At 39.8% G+C, this 20,772-nt stretch overlaps 1 protein-coding gene across 1 annotated transcript in view; it reads right to left on the bottom strand.

Moving 5' to 3' along the window:
• SH3D19 (SH3 domain containing 19) overlaps window positions 1-20,772 on the bottom strand; it is a 129,906-nt gene that overhangs the window by 43,875 nt on the left and 65,259 nt on the right. Inside the window, exons 3-6 of the mRNA XM_089670463.1 lie at window positions 13,406-13,446; window positions 7,500-7,542; window positions 3,434-3,569; window positions 2,450-2,639 (exon numbers count right to left, since the gene is read on the bottom strand). Coding sequence (XP_089526589.1) covers window positions 2,450-2,639; window positions 3,434-3,569; window positions 7,500-7,542; window positions 13,406-13,446 — 410 coding nt within the window. The remainder of the gene's footprint in view (window positions 1-2,449; window positions 2,640-3,433; window positions 3,570-7,499; window positions 7,543-13,405; window positions 13,447-20,772) is intronic.

The raw sequence follows: 20,772 nt of genomic DNA, 5'->3' as shown, positions 1-20,772 counted from the left end.
GAAAAGTGAATATTAGACTGTTCAAAAAAATAGCAGTGTTGGTATTCTTCTTTACAAACTCAAATATTCACTATATAAACTGAAAAATGTTTGAAGATTTTGCTTTCCTTTTAATCAATTAATATTTAGTTGTATAAGCACTGTTTCTGAGAACTGCTGTATATCTCTGTTGCATGGAGTCAACCAACTTCTGGCACCTGTGAACAGGTATTCCAGCCCAGGATGATTGGACTACATTCCACAGTTCTTCTCTATTTCTTGGTTTTGCCTCAGAAACTGCATTTTTCATGTCACCCCACAAGTTTTCTATTGGATTAAGATCCGGGGATTGGGCTGGCCACTCCATAACGTCAATCTTGTTGGTCTGGAACCAAGATGTTGGACGTTTACTGGTGTGTTTGGGTCGTTGTCTTGTTGGAACACCCATTTCAAGGGCATTTCCTCTTCAGCATAAGGCAGCATGACCTCTTCAAGTATTCTGATGTATTCAAACTGATCCATGATCCCTGGTATGCGATAAATAGGCCCAACACCGTAGTATGAGAAACATCCCCATATCATGATGCTTGCGCAACCATGCTTCACTGTCTTCACAGTGTACTGTGGCTTGAATTCAGTGTTTGGGGGTTGTCTGACAAACGGTCTCTGCCCACTAGACCCAAAAAGAACAATCTTACTTTCATCAGTCCACAAAATGTTGCGCCATTTCTCTGTAGGCCAGTCAATGTGCTCTTTGGCAAATTGTAACCTCTTCAGCCCATGTCTTTTTTTCCAGCAGTGGGACTTTGCGGGGGCTTCTTGCAGATAGCTTGGCTTCACATAGGCGTCTTCTAATTGGAACAGTACTCACAGGTAACTTTACACCTTCTTTGATCTTCCTGGAGCTGATTGTTGGCTGAGTCCTTGCCATTTTGGCTATTCTTCTATCCATTCGAATGGTAGTTTTTCGCTTTCTTCCACGTCTTTCAGGTTTTGGTTGCCATTTTAAAGCATTTGCGATCATTTTAGCTGAGCAGCCTATCATTTTCTGCACTTCTTTATATGTTTTCCCCTCTCCAATCAACTTTTTAATCAAGGTATGCTGTTCTTCTGAACAATGTCTGGAAGACCCATTTTCCTCAGAATTTCAGAGAGAAATGCACTGTAACCAACATGTACAACATTTGCTGCCTTCCTTCCTTAAATAAGGGCAATCATTGCCACCTGTTTTTCAAAGAATGAATGACCTCTCTAATAGAACTCCACACTGCTATTATTTTGAACATGCCCCTTTCAATTAGTGATTCAATTACACAGAATCAGCAGTATGCATGTCATGACTGTTGGGTCTGTTGGATTTCTATTACTCTACTACACCTGCTAGAGAATTATTTGTCATGTAGAAATATCATTTCTACCAAAAACAGTGATTGATCAGGTTAGTGATGTCTGACTGCTATTATTTTGAACACAACTGTAAATACTGTATTTCATCTGTCTCTAAAGTACTTTATTATTTTTCAACTTTAAGTAATTTGTCAGAAAACAACCCCTTTGAAACCCCTCTCTCACCCTGTCCTAGGCACCTCTGTCCTAGTTTCTTTATTTACGTTTACCACCACTCAGATCCCTCCTGCTACTCCTGCAAAATAAATGGCAATTACACATTGAATGGTATGTTCCCCATCCCCATGACACAGAGCTGGGGCAAACTGATAATCAAGCTACAACTGCTGCAGATGGCAGCAGGGATCTGTGCGGCAGAGTATATCTAAATATAGGCACTGGAGGAAGGTTTTACAATAATATAAGCAATAACAGCGAAGTCTGTAATGTATTAAAAGTTCTTGTGTTACATTTGCAATAGTCAAGGATAACAAGGAAGCCTGAAAACAATGGACTCCGCAGTAATGCTTGGTAGCGAGAAAACATGTCATATTATCTGCCAAGGCTGGGAGACCGGTAGTAATCACAGCCCAAGTGACCTTACCTATCTGCCTATTCAGGCAAAAAATATACCTTATTTCATCAATAACAATATGATTTGGCAATCCTAACATAGCCTTACTGGTTCAAGAGAAGTTTAAATTTTAATGAAAAGTCCACTTTATGGTTCAAATATGGATGTGGTTGTCCACCCTGAACTTTTATTCATGTGAAAACGAAGCCTGCACTAGTGAAGCACACATAAAATTGATGCATGCTTCAACCACACCCTGTCATTTCAGGGGAGAAACCTGTTTTGTGATTAGTGACCTTTTAATGGTAAATGAATATAGTGTCAGAAAAATGCTTCTTAAACAAATGTGTTTCTAACTGTACATGTGTGTACCACAAGTAATTTGAAGAGAGCTATGACACAGCTTTAAGAAAAAAAGTCAGTGCACCCTCTTTCATAAATATATATTATTTGCTGTGCAATGTAGAAGTTTATCAGCTAATTCATGTACAACAAGAATTTTAAACCTACCTGTGATTGTGGCTTGATCACAGAGAACAGGCTGATGAATTACATTATTGCCGGGCCCAGGGCGATCATCTTCCAAAGGAAAGTCTGTCTGTGTAGCACACGTTGTTGTCCGCCTGGGCTCAACATTAGCACTGGGTGTGGTAACTTGGACTTGGTTGATTTCTTTTATGACCTGCTCATAGGATGGAGGCTGCATCACAGATAAGAAAGCAATTGTTACAATGTAGGCAGAGAAAAGCATAGCTTCACAGGGCTCCTTTGCACTGATGCAAATATAGTAACTAAAGTAATAACGCACTTATAATTTTTCAGTATTGAATATATCCAAACCTTGAGGCATTTTTCACACGAAGGGTCTGATCAGGTCCACCTGTCAACTTTTCAGGTGGACCCAATTGGACAGTTCATTTACCTCTATGGGCCAGTGGGTGTAAATGGACTTGTGTCGAAGGGCTGTCCATAGAGTGGAGTGGGTTGGTGTGATTGGGTTTTACCGGCCACCCAAAGCTTTGTGTCATGACTAATATGTTGTGTTGAGTTGACAGGTGGCACTCTGTCTGGCAAACCCAACCACTGAAGTCAATAGGAGCAAACCAAAACCGTTAACCAAACACTTGGTTTGTAGTTGCGGCACATTAGTCCAACTGAAAATTGGCCTTTGGGAAATAAAGCAGGCATTCAGGAGGCACCACGATAGCCTCCTGAATGCCTGATAGCGGCAGTTTAGCCACATTCTGAAAAGTAATTCACTGGGGAACTTTGTCTAATGCACAATAGAGACATTACCGCAAAGACTACCAATTGAAATGTGCATTGTAAAATACTAACGTACTTTTAGGTAATATGTCAACAATACTGCAATTTGATTTTTTTTTTTAACACCTTACAAGTTCATTCATGTTCTGGATTTTTATCTTTTGTCAATAAATCCGATGTATAAAAAAAAAATATTATGAAACAGAAAAAATATTAACTACTACTGACCTCTGGATGATGGGAATCACTGGGCCTCCACTGCGGTGGGGGTGGAGGAGGAAACCCTAGCCCCCCTGTTGGACCACCATGAAACCAGGATCCAGGACCAATAGGCTCAGCAGCAACAATTGTGATCTCAGGACGTCTACAGTAAGAGCATACAGAAGTAAGGCTCTGTATAACAATGTAGTTTGACAATACGTAAAATACATTTATCTAGCTGGTAGTGGTTGTGAGTTATTGCCATAGTTCCAAATAACCCAATTATTTCCGATCAGCCAGTACAGTTTACTTCACACAGATCATCTTTGTTTGCAAATACAGTATATTAGTAAAACCTTTTAGATCTACAATTAAAGGTTTGCTTTATTAGTTTACTAATAAGTAATTTTGCTCATCCCTAAAGGATATACAGTATATAACAAGTAAAGGATAAATAACAGATTTTTTTTTATAAAAGAAGAAAATCAATGCTTTACTGAATAATTTATGTATGAAAGGCTAATATAGATCATTTAGGAGGAAGCATGTGAGGCATTAGTGAATGTCGATTAACATATTAAATACGCAAAAACTAGGTTTGTGTTTTTAAAAAGGTACCTGAACCTGATTAGAAACATTTTAAAGGACAAGACCTTTAATAAGGATCTTCAGCAATAAAATTTAAATGGCAAAATGTTCTATAAACCTGAATATGGTTGACTTCTCCAAGTGTGAAATTGGTTATCTGTGTGTCATAACTAGGCCACAACTAAGCCCTGTATAGCTAGGTCTGTATGCTCTATGCAACCACAGGAGCCCACATTGCTACTAATAAGTTGTTGGTAATTCATAATGGACTGCAGCAGTCAGATAAACACCCTATTCCTTAAAGACTATAGTGCACTGCCTAGTATCCAGAACTGGCAAAAAAAAAAAAAGGGTCAGTGTAAGAACTCTACAGGGATATTGTACAGACATAAGTAGCTTGCTTCAATAGCAGGATTCATTGAAACAAATATACAAAACACTAATTCTGTCTATACAGGTAAAATAGCATAAATTTGTCATAAAAATGTGAGAAACACAGAATATAAGTGGCAAACATAACACCAAAACAGGATTGAACAGAACAGTATTAATTTTTTGATATCTTTAAACATTGCATTTTCTTCCTTAAAATAAACCTATAGTCATAGGAATTATATCAGGGTGAGCCTAGGATGAAAGCAAGGCAACATAAAGTGCCTGAGATACATAGAAAGAATCTTAAGGTAAGTAAATGTATGTGTCCTGTGAATAAGATACCTCCCACAGCACTGCTAGAGCCCACTTGTTTCCTCTTGATTTGCATAGTCCTGGGCCAACCAATAAGCTGCTCAGGCACTGAGTGTTGCATTGTGGGACAAGGGAGGGTGTCAACATGCTCCCTACATGCACCAGATGTCCCAAATTTTTTGAAGGCACTATTGCCATAGTGTCAAGGATTTGAAAGTTGTGGTACACTCTGGTAACCTTCATATTTTTGGTATTAAAGTGAAACCTCTGTTTTTTCTCTTCCTCCCCCTCTCACTTTTGGAGTTTTTTGTTTCTAGCAAGTGGGTACCTATTTCTGAGAGGTACCCACTATACTTCCGCTCAGATTGCCTAGACCAGGGATGTCAAACTGGCGGCCCTCCAGCTGTTGCGGAACACCAAGTCCCATCATGCCTCTGCCTTTGGGAGCCATGCTTGTAACTGTCAGCCTTGCAATGCCTCATGGGACTTGTAGTTTAGAAACAGCTGGAGGGCCACCAGTTTGACACCCCTGGCCTAGACTATCCAAGCGGAAGTTTTTTTTGTAGCTTGGAAAACTTGGATTTTTGTACTCATCGTAAAATCCATTTCTTGGAAGGACTCTTGAGGGACAGTCTTAAACCTTATATTGTCACTTACAGGGGAAGTGGACACAAGCAAACTGTAGTCCAGGCCAGGAAAACCCTTCAAACTATCAGTTGGCCTCAGTTTTGTAGCAAAGCAGTACTGAGAGCATGGCCATAAGCAAAGAGGGGTGGTACAATGGATGAATGGATTCTTAAGAATTTTGTTGTCACCATAAAAAAAATTTCTATTTTTTTCTCATCCACTGAGGGACACTGGAAGTCTTAAACCTTCAAAACATCTCAAAGCACTCCAACCAAGGAGTGGATAATACAGCAAACAGGCTCAAGGTAACAGAAAACTAGGGACTGCCTGCAGCTCAAAGAGCCACCTGAAGGACATTAAGCTCAAAGCTGGCATCATATCATCATATGAGACTTAAATGCCTGTCTGGTAGAATTTGGAGAACGTGCGAACAGACGTCCAGGCGTCAGCTTTCCAAATTTGGGAAACAGTTGCCTCTCATATATAATAGTATATAGTAAGTCTTAACAGGAAAGAGGCAAACCTAATATTTGAGACCACTAGCCTGATAAATGGTCTGTTTCAGCCATCTAAAAATTGTGGAATGAGGAGCCATGGGTGCTTTTGGCTGAGACACAGACTCATGCAGTCCATACATACAGACAATGGGGGAAATTTTCCTTTTAGTGAACTAGAGCCAGATACTGCAAATGTTCTGGAGAACAATATCGTGTCTTGAGGTGGAAGACAGAAATCCACCCTTAGCAGGAAAGGAATTTCCTGTCTTCAGTCTTGGGTCTCAACACCACCTTGTCCCTATGTAGGACCACAAAGGTTGATGAGGCTGTCAGTTCACAAATTTACCTCGTTGAGGTGATGGTTACAAGGAAAACCACCTTCTGGGTGAGGGTAGAAAGGAATGTCTCTAATGGGTTTAAATGGTGGTTTCTGAGGCACAAAGAAAGAACCAGATTCAAATTCCACTTGTCGTTGGGGAACAGAGAGGCGGGCTACACACAAGCCCCCTGCACAAAAAAGAGTGAGAAGTAAAAAAAAACCTGAAACAGAATGGAAAGGGCAGAATCTGAACTTTGTTAGTTCTGAGAGACAGAGAGGAGAGGATTCATCCCATGGAGAAGATTCCTGGGTTAAAGTCCATAGACTGATACCATTTTAGTCAGCCTTCCACGTCTGATGATAAACCTTGTGGGAAGTAGCTTTCCCAACCTTGAGCATCATAGTAATCATAAGCTCAGAGATGCCCTTGTCCACAGAGATGCCGTGTGCTCATGCAGGAGATATGCTGCTAGTAGAAAGTGTTATCCTGGGCTGGCCTACATTTTTTTTCCAGTGTCCAATTTTTCTTAAGGCTGCAGCTTAAACCAAAATTTTAAGAATTCCTGTTTTCCTCAATGGTCGAGAAAGAAAAAAGTGTTATTTGACAGAAAATGTATAACATTTATGCTTTTCATAGCTACAGATATACAGTATGTATAATGCAATATTTTCAGTATGCTCCAAGTAAGCTATGCAGTTTTTTGATGGCCCTTTTGTTAGATACACCTATCTAATGGGTAGGGTCAACATCTCCCCTTATCTTCAGAATTGCCTGAATTGTTCACTCCATGGCTTCAACAAGGTGGTGCATGTGTTCTTCAGTTTTCTGATGCCGAGTTGAATTTCCTATGCTTAGCTGACAAAAGTTGAATCTGTCATGGTTTTCTGTTACTATAATTCATCCTCTTCAATGTGTGACATGATGAGATGCCCTTTTGCACACCACTGTAGTTTAGAGGAGTTATTTCAGCAGTTGTGGGTTTCCTACCAGCCTGAACAAGTTTGCCCATTCCCTTCTGACCTATTAATGAGGTGTTTTTCACCACAAAACTGCTGCTCACTGGATGTTTTTCACATCATTCTCTGTAAACTTTAGAGACTTTAATGTGTGACAGTCCCAGGAGGTGAACGGTGTTTGCGATGCTACAACTGCCATGACTGGCACTAATAATCATTCTACAGTTAAAGTAATTTAAAACACACTTGCTCCACATTCTTATATTTCGCTAAACAACAGAAACTCTTGACCAGTCTGTGTGCTTTATTTATTGAACTGCATCCACATGATTTACCATTTAGCTCAGAGTTTATGTGCATTTGTGCCACAGCATGTAAACAACAAAAAAAGAAAAAAGGACATGATTGACAGCATTACCTCCTATCTCTTTGCTGTTCACTTTGTGCAGTAGTTCTGGAAGCTGCAAGATAAAAAACTAAATTTAAAATATTACATACATGCAGATTTGCCTATTAAAATTTAAAACATACTTTGAGCTACCATACGTAAAGGGTTATTTTATAAAGTAAAATGCACAATGCTTTGTGTCAACTGATTATGAACAATTGCTATTGGGTCACCGCAGTATGTGAGAGTATTTACACAACTTGTAATAAGATAGTGAAAATTACAAACAAGACAAACAATGGAATGCAAGCTGTAAAAACAAATGGCTACAGCGATTACCACAAACCTGCCACACAAGACATATTGATGCTCTAAAATGTGTGATATTTTAAGGTTTAAGATACCAGGGCATATGGGGAAACATTGTTGGAAATAGAGAACTCTAGTATTCTAGATGGAAACTGGGCTTTGCCAACATTTCTAGCAGATACTCCAGCGTTCTTCTCTGTCAGTGCAAATCTATGGGCAGCACAGTGGCTAAATGGTTAGCACTTCCTCCTGGCAGTACTATGGTCGTTGGTTCGAATCACAACCACAGCACCACCTGCCTGGAGTTTGCATGTTCTCCCCGTGCCTGTGTGGGTTTCCTCCGGGTACTCCGGTTTCCTCCCACACTCCAAAGACATGCTGGTAGGTTAATTAGATCCTGTCTAAATTGGCCCTAGTATGTGTATGGATGAATGTAAGTTAGGGACCTTAGATTGTACGGCCCTTGAGGGTTAGGGACTAATGTGAATGTATAATATATATATGTAAAGAGCTGCGTAAATTGACGGCGCTCTACAAGTACCTGAAATAAATAAAAAATACATTAAAAAATCTATGCCGTTTATTGAGGGCATGCAGTTCATTCCACACATATGTATATTTTGACATTTGTCCTCTGAAGATCAGTTTACCTGGCATTTGCCTAAACCAGGCCATACACGTACAATTTTCTGTCTTTCAGCCTGTGGGGCTAAATGAAAGAAATTCAACAGGTACCAAACAGTGCCTGCATCTGATTGGATACAGGTGCTATTTGGCTGACAATTTTATGCCTGGCTCCTTTGACAAAGTTGATTTAACAATCAACCTTTTTTGAACACAGCAGCACTGGCAGGGTCAAACATTGCTTGAATTTCGACTGAGCCAGCATGAATTTGAGCAGTGTGCGGCCAGCATAACAAATGGCTGACAATCATAGATGCTATATTCTGATGCGAGTGAACTACATGAAACACAACCCAGTTTTTTAATAAAAATGCCAAAGTGAGGTGACTAGAAAACACAGTAGCTTACAGCACGCAATGAGATTTCAGCCCAATTTGGTAAAATGAGAAATCTGACTGGTTGTTAGTGCACTGCAAAGCCTCATTTGTCAATAAAAAAAAAAAAAGAAGAAGAAGAACATTGCCTGTATCCCTGTATATTATTGAGTATTGCAATTGCCAAAGCATACAAATCCCATTTCCACAAGTGAAACCACATGGGAATTCAAGCTTTCTCCAGGCAATGTATGTATAAAGAATTTTTGGGGGCCATGCAGGAAGAGGGTGTAGTCAGGCAAAGATTGTGTCACTCAATAAATAGTGCACTCTGTTAGATGATCCTAGCAAAACTACAGACATGTGGCTAAAGCTATGACTAGACTTTAAGAGAGCTTAGTCATTGCGTTTTGATGGAATCTTCCCTGTTAATGTACTCAGACAGAAAGCTTCTTTGGTACTTCAGACAAGTTCTAGTAAGTGTATTAGCCCCTGAATATCTAAAAGATAAATTCAATTATCCTTTTCTACCCTTCACCAGGGGTTTGACCATACCATATACTCACTTGCTACGGTGCTGTCCACAGCCTTGTAAGCCAACAGACATGTTTTCCATTGACATGAATGGAGGCAGCGCACTTGTGCGAGTATAGCGCAGAGAATTTCTAGGCACAGTGAAGTTTTCTCGGCTGCATTGTCTATAGATGTAGTCAAAATGCTATGAGAGGGTAGGAGGTAAACTTAAAAGTGCTGGTGCGCACTGATGCGGTGCAGGAAACTGCATGCGATTCAGACAGGAATCGCACCGCATTCCAATCACATGCAATTCCTTGCAGTGCGATTTGAACCCTTTCATTTTGTATGGCTCAAATCGCACTGCACCTGCACAAAAAAAGCTGCATGCACCTTTTTTTGCCACACTGGAATCGGATCACATGGGTGTTCATGTCGGTAACTTAACATTGACATCTGCAGCAGTTTGCAAGAACGGAGTGCAGCTGTGATGTGGTGTGGGGAAAACAAACACAGGAATCTCTGCAAATCCCACATCAGTGAACTGGGGCTAAAAGTCCAGGTTCTGCCGTTCAATTCTATGGAGCCTGTAGCGGCTCAAGGGTACAGGAGCATGGGTGCTTGGGGTTAACAAAAAAGTGAACACTGACCAGCATCTCTCAAGTCTACACAGTATAAAGAGGGACAGAGCGCTGCAGCGAAGGTCAGATATTTTTTTTTTGGAACAATAGCCACGAAAGGGGGGTGGGGCAGGGATATACACTTTTTTTTTATCTTAAAACCCTATTCTTTAAGTAAATAAAACATCAAAAATGCTAATCCAAAAGAGATATTTCAGTTACACTGATATCTGATTGGTTGAGGTGTTCACTAAGTACAGATCAGTAAAAGGAGAATTCTGATTGGTTGTTCTGGGTTAGTTCACTGTCCTATTTAATAAAATCACGCTGGAAAATTTTATGTTTGAGTGCAGTAATTTACATATGCAAGTACATACAAGTGTATACAGTACGTGTAAATTAAAACACTGGCAGCTACAAGAGGATGAAGAACACACGTTTGCCCGCCTGTACACAGGTATAGGCGAGTCTTTCTTCCAAGCTCCTGCATATAATCATCAGCAAGTTACTAGGCAAGAGACCTAATTGCTGAAATTACCAAATCCTGATGTAACATTTCAATAACAAGCTAAATCATTTCCCTTGCCACCATTGTTGGTTCTTTTCCTGTCCTTGCTACATTTTGTATATTGTAGAAAAAAATGGGAGCCTCTGGTAAAGGGTACACTGACTTCATGTCTTGCTAACAACTCTGTAAAGTTAGGGAGAATCACCAAAGTAGGGACACAAACCGCAATAAAAAGAAAAAAAAAAAAAAAGAAGAGAGAGGGTGCCATCATCAAGGTGTAGATTTACTGAGATAAATGATAACAAAAATTATGAAATGAGTAGAGTGGTGACAAGGCAGAGTGCCAAAGGATTCCAGCCGGCTGCAGTGCATTCACTCCCTGGTCACTTCTCATACATACTCAGCTGCACCTTACCAGCTCCTCTTCTATCCCTGACCAATGACCATTCACCATGGGAAGACCAGCTATACCTGGGCTGTTTGATATGCAAATTACCATTTTACCACAGTGAGGGAGGACATACCATGCATTTTCCGTTTATCTTGATAAATCTACACTTAGATGGTGGCACCCTCTCTTTCTTTTTTTTTGTTATATACATGTACCAGCTGGATTTACCCAAGACCCTGCTTTAGTGAGTTGCTGCAGCCATGACTGACAAAGTAGTCTTCATTTATTTATTGGACATAGAAGGACTTGTATTATTACAAGTTAGTTTTTGATTTATTTACTCATTTTGGCACTATCCTTGTGGATTGTTTGAGACACAGAGACTTGGTTCCAAAAGAGGAACATTTTGGAGCTAAGTGAGCCTAAAACGTAAATTGGCATGGTAAAAAAAACATCTAGATGTATTAAGTGTGACTAAGCAATACCCTGAGAAATCTTTTTTCTTGTATCTTTTGCCTTTCATTCCTCCTGAAAATTTGCAGTGCGGTGGTATGTGAGTGCCTGGGCACTCCGTACCTACAGCCTCATAAATGTACAGTATATATGCGGTGTGAGCTCTGCTGCAACTTACTGCTAGTCTCAAAAGACTTAGGCAGCCCATGCATTCATCATTTTTTCCGTTCAGCCTGCGGGTTGGACAAAAAAGAAAAAAAAAAAAGATCCAATTTCCCCACCCACACATTTGATGTGGATGGGGGAATCCTTTTTTTGCTGTCAGAATACAATGATTAGTGCTGCCGGCACTAATCGATTGGGAAAGACCTGATGGGCTGGCTGTACAGAAGTTTATTGGTAGACTGACTTCTGTACAACCAGGGTGCCCATAGATGGATCGAAATGTGTCCAGTCCATGCTCAATTGGCCAAATTTTGATCCATGTATGGCCAGTTTTAATGAGATTTGGTGTAATAATTGCTGTTGTCCTTGCCAAAGGGTCAACATGAGAAAGAAAGTTGAAAGTTGGCCACTTTCATACAGACACACAAAGTGCAAAATAAGGCATGTAATTGGTGAAAGAGGAGTTTGCAAGGGGACAACAGGGAAGTTCCTTTTTTTTTTCTTTTTTGAGACATAGCCTATGGAATTTAGTCTCTCTTTAAAGTGACTCACTTCTGAAAAAAAAATAAGTGCTTGTATACCAGTTAAATACCTGTCCCACTCCCCATGCTGTTTCTCCACTGCTGCCTTACACTCTTCAGAATTCAGCATACATTCAGCATGCTTTGTGGTTCCTTCTGCTAGCTCATATGTCAATACTTTTTCTCAGGGTGGCATAGGGGACGTGGATAGAACCACAGAACACAGAGGGACAGGCATCTGGCTATTTTGGGATAAGATCCTTCAGGCAGAAGAAGCTCAAGTTCAGCTGAGTGGGCGGTGGAACTGTGTTCTTTTGCAGGCATTTCTTTCATTTTTTTTTTCAGAAGGGTCAGAGTTGCTTTAATAAAGGTAATGTTTTGAAACGAAAGGGCACAAACAGCCTTCGGGTCTACTATGGCAACTGACATTCAAAGAGAAAATCTCAGCATGAGCTATGTACTTAAAAGAAAAAATAATAAACGAAAATGTGCATTTATTATTCTTTCCTACAGGAGCCTGCAAAGCATTGCACCTGTAAATAGTGAATCATGGGTGCAATGTCAGGCTCCTGCACACTCTCCCTCCAGCTTTCTGCTCATACCTCTATATGGGCTTTCAGCTAGAAAGCTGGGGGAAGAGTGAATGGACTATGAGCCCTCATGCACACTTGATGTTTTTAACAGCTGCTGTTTTTGATTTTTTATGTTTTTTTTCTACAGCTAGTACACCCCCCAGCATGTTATCCTATGTATCCATGTACACATAGACTGTAATCAACGTTTTTTGGCTGGAAAAAAACCCAGGACTAGTTGGTTTCTAGAGGAGTTTTTTTAGCTGTAAAAATGCTCTAACACTGAAAAACGTGCCAAAACGCAGTAAAACGCTGCAAAACAGCGTTTTTTGACAAAAAAAAAATTTTTTTGGCAAAAACAAAGCTAAAACCCGCAAACGCGGGAAAACGCCACTAAACATGGGAAAACGCGGGAAAGCGCCACTAAACACTAATGCAAAAACGCTAAAAAAAGCTGAAAAACTCACATTTTTAACATGACTTTACACATCTAACGTTACCAGCATTATCAAAACGTCCAGGGTGCATGAGGGCTCAGTGTGCTGATCAGAATGCTTGTAGTCCATTGAGAACTACAAGCTGTCTGCCAAGGTGGACGATGGCACTTGTAGTTTATTCACAGATGCCTGTGAATGGAAGATTCAGCTGTGCCCTGCACAGCCATGGCAATTTTAAATGTGACAGTGGCACTGGGGAGAGGATCCCCTGCCCACTGTCACGGGGGGAGGGGGAGCAGGAGCTAGAACATGGAACTATTGGGTGTAACATGTTTTTAAACTTAGCCTTTAAGGTCATGTCATTCAAAAATAAAACAATACAAAAATACTATAAATATTTGGCTAAAACAGATAGATGCAATGCAATCAGCAGGAAGAAAAGTACTTACTTCTCTTAATTACAGCTCGTATTGATGACAAAGGTCCTTGTCTGAAAAAAAAAAAATGGTTGGATTAGTGTCTTGATTTGGAACAAAACAACTTGAAACAAAAAGCACAAAAGCTGACTTGGTTCTTGCAAGCATTCCATCATTTTAAAAAAGAAAGTATTTCAAGCCAGTTTACTATGTTTATGCCAGCACTGTAAAATAATCTCCTGATCCCACCCTGGTTCAGCCCTCTGTAATGGAAACCAGAATCTTGAAAGAGAATCAGCTGCAAAACAAATAAAAAGCAAAATTCGTACTGTTTTAATTGGATTACTTGTGTTGCTTGTTAAGAAGAAAAAGCAACGAATACACAGAGATGAACACACGGCACTCGCATTGCTGTTCTCAGGCTGCTTTGATGAGAAATCTGCTCTCTGCTGCAGGGAAAGCACTTGGGAGGATGAACTATGCGTTTATCTGTAAGAGAAGCTCGAGTCTCCAGATGACTCTTCCCATGAGATTCATACAAGATTAAAAACACACATGCAACAATTTAACAAACAGCACAAGCCGTTTTCATCAAGCCAAAATGTTGTCACGTACACAACAGACACTTTTGTAAAAAGGACTCTAAAATTAAATGTAATTTTTAGTAAGATGGTAAAGACACCTTACCAAATGTTTTCCTTTCTGAAACCACTTAAAGTTGAACTCAGGGGCACAAAGACTTATTTAAATAGATTCCTCAGTAGCCACAAATGATATAAATCCACTGTGTGTGCACCAAATGTCTGTGCAAACCCAGATATTTCTTAGTAAAAGCAGCAGTGATGTTATCACTTTGCCGTACATAGCCTGTATAGACAGCAAAGCTGTGTGAGGGACCCAGAAGCTCCAACCACTACAGGCTGCTTGCAGAAAACTACAGAAGGGGCAGAGACAAGACAAGTCACCCTACCCAAGCAGCAAAAGCAGCAATGATCGGTCATTATTACAGGAAGATTCTGCAGAGGTTTGAGGCTCCATGCACACTAGCATTTTTTTAAACTCCTAGAGGCTGTTGTCAGCATTTTATTCTGCTCTCAGAAGCTAAATAGTGTTATCATATATGTCCATGCACACTATTTTAGACTAGTAGTGTTTTTCAAGCTTCAGTCTTTAGGAGCAGGAGAAAAAAATGTTTTTGTAGAGTTTTTTGGGAACGTTTTTCGGCAGGAAAAAAAACCAAAAACACTGAACACTCCTAAATGCTACTAAAACGCTCCAAACAGTTATTTCTAGCTTTATTTTTCCTTAACATGTACTGTAAAAGCACTAAAAAAGGCCAATGCTCCTACACGATTCTAAATGCTACTATAATGCTACTACAAGCTAGCACATTTTTCATCCAGTTATTTATTTTTTTGCGAATTTTTGAGCTTATAAAAAAATGCTAGTGTGCATGGAGCCTTATACTGGATTAGTGCACAGCTCTGGAAGCACACAAAGCACTCCAAGATTTAAGAAAAGAGAAAAGATACGACTTTTAATTAGACAATAGTTTCTTATCCAGGAATTCAGCTTCAAAAAGGAAACCTCTCATGAAAGTTGCCACTGTTGACCTTGCTTTTTGTATGAAGTTCATGAGAAAAAAAAAACAAAAAAAAACTAACTTTGCCACAGGCTAATTGCTGCATGCATGCAATAGGTCTGAAAGGAGAACTGACTTTTAGTCCTCATGCACACTGGATGTTTTTACAGCGGCTGTTTTTGGCTTTTGGTGTTTTACAGCCAGTAAACTCCCCAGCATGTTATTCGATGTGTCCATTCACACATAGGCTTTAATCAGCGTTTAAAAAAAACAGAACTAGTGGGTTTCTAGTTGAGTTTTTTAGTTGTAAAAACACTAATGCTGCTAAACACAGCAAAACGGCAATTTGTTTTTGTGTAAAAAACTCTAAAAAAAAATGCGAACGCGGAAAAACACAGCTAAATGATAATACAAAACGCAAAAAAATTGAGAAAAACTTGTGTTTTTAACGTCACTTTATACAGCTAACGCTACTGGCATTTTTAAAACACCCAGTGTGCATGAGGACTAAGCATGCAAAGCTTAGTTTATGAGAAAAGGCCTTGAATATCAACAAATGTAAAATGTTATGACTGCCTGTACATCCCTGTTATATCTATATTGTATGTATAGCTCGAGCTATAAATTTTCAGCTTTGGATGGAGCAGGGAAGAGTTAGAACCTCTGTCAGGTTTTTATAGCTTTCTATGTCCCCTGCTGGTAAGATTCCCCCTTTTCATCTGTCCTGATGACCACTGTCACAAAGATAGGAAGTGATAGGGAATTCAAAACAGTTGTTAGCAGAACAGGCGGTGAGGGGACATTTTTCAGTGGGGACACCTGTTCTGGTGGGAGTCAGAAGGAGGGGATTTCCACTTATTTTGTAAAGATTTCTTCTCACCTCCCGATGTGTCCTTGGAACAGAAAGTGAAAAGAAATCTCACCAAGAGGCTTTTCACTTCACTATCCGAAAAAAAAAAAAAAGTTTTGACTAGAACTACACTCACCCATTGACACCTGCCTTACCTTTGCTACCCTGTACATCTGTTCAGTTGTCAATCCCTGAGTCTAGTAATTGTGTGAGCACAATGCTGACCTGTTCTGAAGCCTACACAAGGTTATTGTCACAGTCCTCACAGTGTTAGGGTCTGGTAAATAGCCACAGAGCCCTGAACAATACATTCCTGAAGTAAGGGAGTAGGCCACAGCCCATCCATACCTGACATGATGGGGTATCTCAGAGCTTCAACAGATCCAACAGAACAGTGGGAAAGCTCAGCAATGAGGAGTATTGGTGGCGATCTAGAACACTAGATCTGCCAAAGCGTATAGTGATCTCAACTGCCCTTAGTAAAACAGACACAGTCATGCAAAATTGGGCCTTATTTCCAAACATAGATGACTTAAAAACATAGGCCATAATCTGAAGGTGAAAATGGAATGCTAGGATGTAAATTTTACAGATGGAAGTGCGCATTGCAGGCCTTTGCTGCCAGTAAAATACGAGAGCTTACTGCCAGTTGACATATAATAGCATCTAGCAAGTACAATGGATAACAGACACTTATGGAACCAGAACACAACTGTATTATGGAACCAGAACACAACTGTATTGTGGAACCAGAACACAACTGTATCGGAACTTTCACACTCTGCAGACACTTCTGTGCAGACAACCCAATTAGCTGGTAACAGCCCTGTTTTACTTCTTCTCCACTAAGATACAGTAAAGTGGACATCTGGACAAAAGCAGTTTTCTACATATTTCTTTTTCTATTGATCCTAAAAAAAAAAAAAAAAAAAGCATGTCCTGTTTTTTCCTCAAACTAATTTAGTGCATTAAACCGGCCTGTAAAGAATGTGCAAATAACAATGCTTTATACATGAGTCGATGTTTAAGATTGGCCATAGATGGATCAAAATTCAGTCAGTTCAGCAGGGACCAGTGGAATCTCGGTGTATGTGTGGCCACTCCTGCTCAACAGAATTCCAGCTAATGATCAACTTCTGTTGAACGGTCTTGTTGGAAAAGTTTTATCCATTAGTGATGGCAGCCAATGGGCTGAACCTGCAGATCAGTGTATTCTGAGAGAGGGAGTCCCTGCTGTCAGAATACAATGGGGTTTATTTTCTAAAGTGGAAGAGTCCAAAATCAGGCTCACTTCTGTATAGAAACCAATCAGCCTGATTTTCACTCTCACAGCCATAGTAAATAAACCCCAATGTCTCAGCGGGGAGGATTCCTCTATCCATCTTGACTGTGGAGATGGAGTAATCCATTTGTTTTTTCCGTTCAGCCTTCTGGCCAAACAAACAATTCATCTGTGGCCAGCCTTCATTTTAATTTGCTGATATCATGCTATACAAAGGGAAACAGCCCCCAACAGACATCACTTTAAAACAAAAAATGTGTTACTTGATAATGGACAGATGCTAGGCTACATCAAGAAAACATTTATTATCTATGGGGCCCCAGCAGACATCACTAGCTGCGGCTTGTTGGGGGATGAAGCAAATTGTCAGGTTGGAACACTTGTTTGATCACTGTTCTTTTCCCCCTGAAAAGCCAAGACCAGAGTCACTTTCAGATCACCTCACTGCACAAGCGAAAACATCATGGTCCTTGTCCTTGTGGTCATTATGTGACTGTGCCAGCACTGCACAATATTGCCCCATTTGGGCACACTGGCTATCTTGGTTTTGTGATTTGTTCAGCTCTTGTAAGAAAAAAAAAAACCATCTGGCTTTTCGTTACTGCAGATTGACTAGGTGGGAGGAAATTCCTGCTGAGACCTGATGGATTTTGATGGCTGATTCTGTCAGCTTTGACTAGACCAATAACATCTTCCAAACGTCACATTCTTTTAAAATGTGTGTTTCTTTTGTCCTGACTTATTTGCACTACTTTACAGATTAGACCAATCCTAAACTGGCATCTTAATTTACTTAAATTAGGAAAAAGAATCATCACGAAAGTTGATACCTATCCAGACAAACATGTAAAACTTGTTTTTTTACAGTCAATTTCTAAATTAAAAAAAAACAAAACACAAAAGAGCATTGTCACGGTGAGATAATGGGGAATTTGTAATAAGCGTGATACAAGTATAACAGAATGTTTGCATTCCTCGCATGTGTTCTCAATTATTTTATGTTGAACAAATTGTCAACATGTGCAAATCATTCTCAAAAGTAGCCAAACCACACCCAACACTCCAGCCCCTAGGAACAAAAGAATTGCTCTGTAATTTATACTCAAGATCACTTATTTTCAGTAAATCACAAAACTGACAAATATCACATATCTACATCAATCAAAAATATAAGACCTCTCCAGGCCCGCACACAAGGTAGTGTCAGTCTGACACTTTATGATGCAAATCTCAAGAATTGCAATGATGCACTGACCGCCTCCCCCCCCCCAGTAAGACCAACCCCCTTCTGCCATGAACTGCCCCTATTTACACTGGGTGCCATATTTACACTGGGTCTGGTATGCACATCCTCTATTATGACAATGTTTTCAACAAGTCATGGAAGGAGGAAAAGTAAAGGCTTATACACAGTTGTATCTCTTCTGTGTTTATTCTGTTGTCTAAACCAAAATGTATATCTTCAGCCCCCATTGCCAGTGAGCTGAACACAATAGAAAAGTCAGAGAAGTATTGGCCATAAGGCAATCTTAGAACCAGTCAGGTACTTGAAGCATAATAAAAAATAAATATAAAATATTATATAAAAAATATATAATGAATAATTCCATGTGGGGGGCATCCTAAAGAAAATGCCACAGGTCCTTGCTTATATTGCCAAATGCACATAAAAGCTCAAGCAATACAAAAATGCTAAAGAAGCAAAGCATTAAGAAATACAAGTCAACTCATGTCAAAGGACAAGCTCACCTTTTGACCAATAATAATAAATGCACATTTTTTTGCAGGTAAAAAAATGTGTATTTATTATTTTGGGTTGCAGCAGCTTGTAAAGCATTGCACCAGTGATCAGCAGATCGCTAGTGCCATGCAGGACTCCTCCAGACCTGTCAGTATATCTGTTTTCCTGTACGGACAACCAGATGTAATGAAAAGAAGATTCAATGAACTACCAGGGTGCTCCACAGCGCCCTGGTAGTTCTTTGAGAACTAGAAGCCGACAGCCACTAAGCTGTCAGGACTTGTAGTTAATTTATTCACAGAACACTGTGAAAGAATGGCAGTGTAGGCAGAGCACTACTCAGCCATGGCAATTTTAAAAAGCAACAGCTAGTACAGGGAACTTCTCCCCATACTTCTCTCACTGGGGAGGGGGGGGGGGGGGCAGCAGGCTGCGGCTGCAGCATTGGGAACATGTTATGTGTTCCACCCCCAAATATGGAAACAAAAAAAAAAGTGAAACACTGCATCTGAGCACCACAAACCTAAAATGCTGTTTGATTAACTTTTATTATTCAAAGCAACTTGCCCATTCATCCATGTCTCCATGCTTTATTTAGCTGAGAAATCACCTAGTAAAACACCCCCTAGCATTTCTGGCTGTGGCCATCTTGAGTAAGGGCAGATGATTAATGTAGAATTTGCTTCACTCTCTATTCCAAATTTTAATTTGGAAAGGTAAAGGTAATATAAACCTGTCTGTTTATATTACAATCACCTGAGGATGGAAGGGACCCAGCTGTTTCATCTGTGAGATTATACTTCCTGGCTGCTCAGTTACAACACTTTGCTGGTTGGGGTGCCATGAACCATAGAGATCCTATTCAAGCTGTTCTATTATCACAGTCTTGTACCTATCCTCTACTGGCACAATTGGAGGCGGGCGGGTTTTGGGACTGTCCTCACTATCCTACCTTAATCCTTATGTTCACGGGATGTTCAAGTCTTGAGGTATGATGGGGTCTCACAATATTTACCCATTTTGGAGGGAGGATGATTAGAGGAACTGAATAAACTGCAGGGTTTTGATGGCTGGCATTCCAGGGATGTCCATTTCCTTTATCAATTATGTGCTGATGACAATTTAAAATCCTTTCAAGATCTACAACAGGAATTTGATATCCTCTCTAAGAGGTATTTTGCCAGTACCTCCAACTTTGACACACCCTTTAAGCCCAATTTAAACAGACTACTCTTAGGCTCCATGCACATTAGCGGAGGTTTTTTTTAAGCTCAAAAAATGCTGGATACAAAATGCGGAAATAGAGTTTATAGTAGCGTTTTAGTAGCATTCGGAAGCATTTAGCTTTTTTTCTTCAGGAAAAACACTCCAAAAAACTCTACAAAAACAATTTTTTTCTGCTCCTAGATGCTGAAGCTCAAAAAATGATAATAGCCTAAACTAGTGCACAAGGATACATAGGATAATACTATTTAGCTTCCAGGAGCAGAAAAAAAAATATCCTGATAATAGCTTCTAGGAGCTTAAAAAATACTAGTGTGCATGGAGCCTTAAGCCCCATACACATGATGATAATATCAGACGAATGATGTTCCTTTTTTTTTTTTGCATGCTAGTTTCAGATCAAAAATGAAGGGGTTACTAAAGTTACAAAAATTCTTGTACGACAGAATAAAAATTCAGAAGTGATGTAATGTGTTTGTATTGTATCTTTGGGTGAAAACTGTACTGATTACACAAAAATCGTACGATCTGGTATTGTAAGAGATATTTCGTGCTAAGAGATATATCGTGCTTCGCCCCTTCAAACAATTTCAGGCGAAAGCTATGTACTAAAATCAGATTATCGTACAATCGATTCGAAAGCATTATTTTTACGTACGATTTTCTGATCGTGTTTGCTAATCTTTAGATTGATTACTACAGCAATTATAGACCAGTTTGC

The sequence above is a fragment of the Staurois parvus genome, unplaced genomic scaffold, assembly GCF_062004578.1.
Source record: "Staurois parvus isolate SC_StPar_1 unplaced genomic scaffold, SC_StPar_1.0 ptg000090l, whole genome shotgun sequence".
Taxonomy (NCBI): domain Eukaryota; kingdom Metazoa; phylum Chordata; class Amphibia; order Anura; family Ranidae; genus Staurois; species Staurois parvus.
This window is presented reverse-complemented; position numbering and strand designations above follow the sequence as displayed.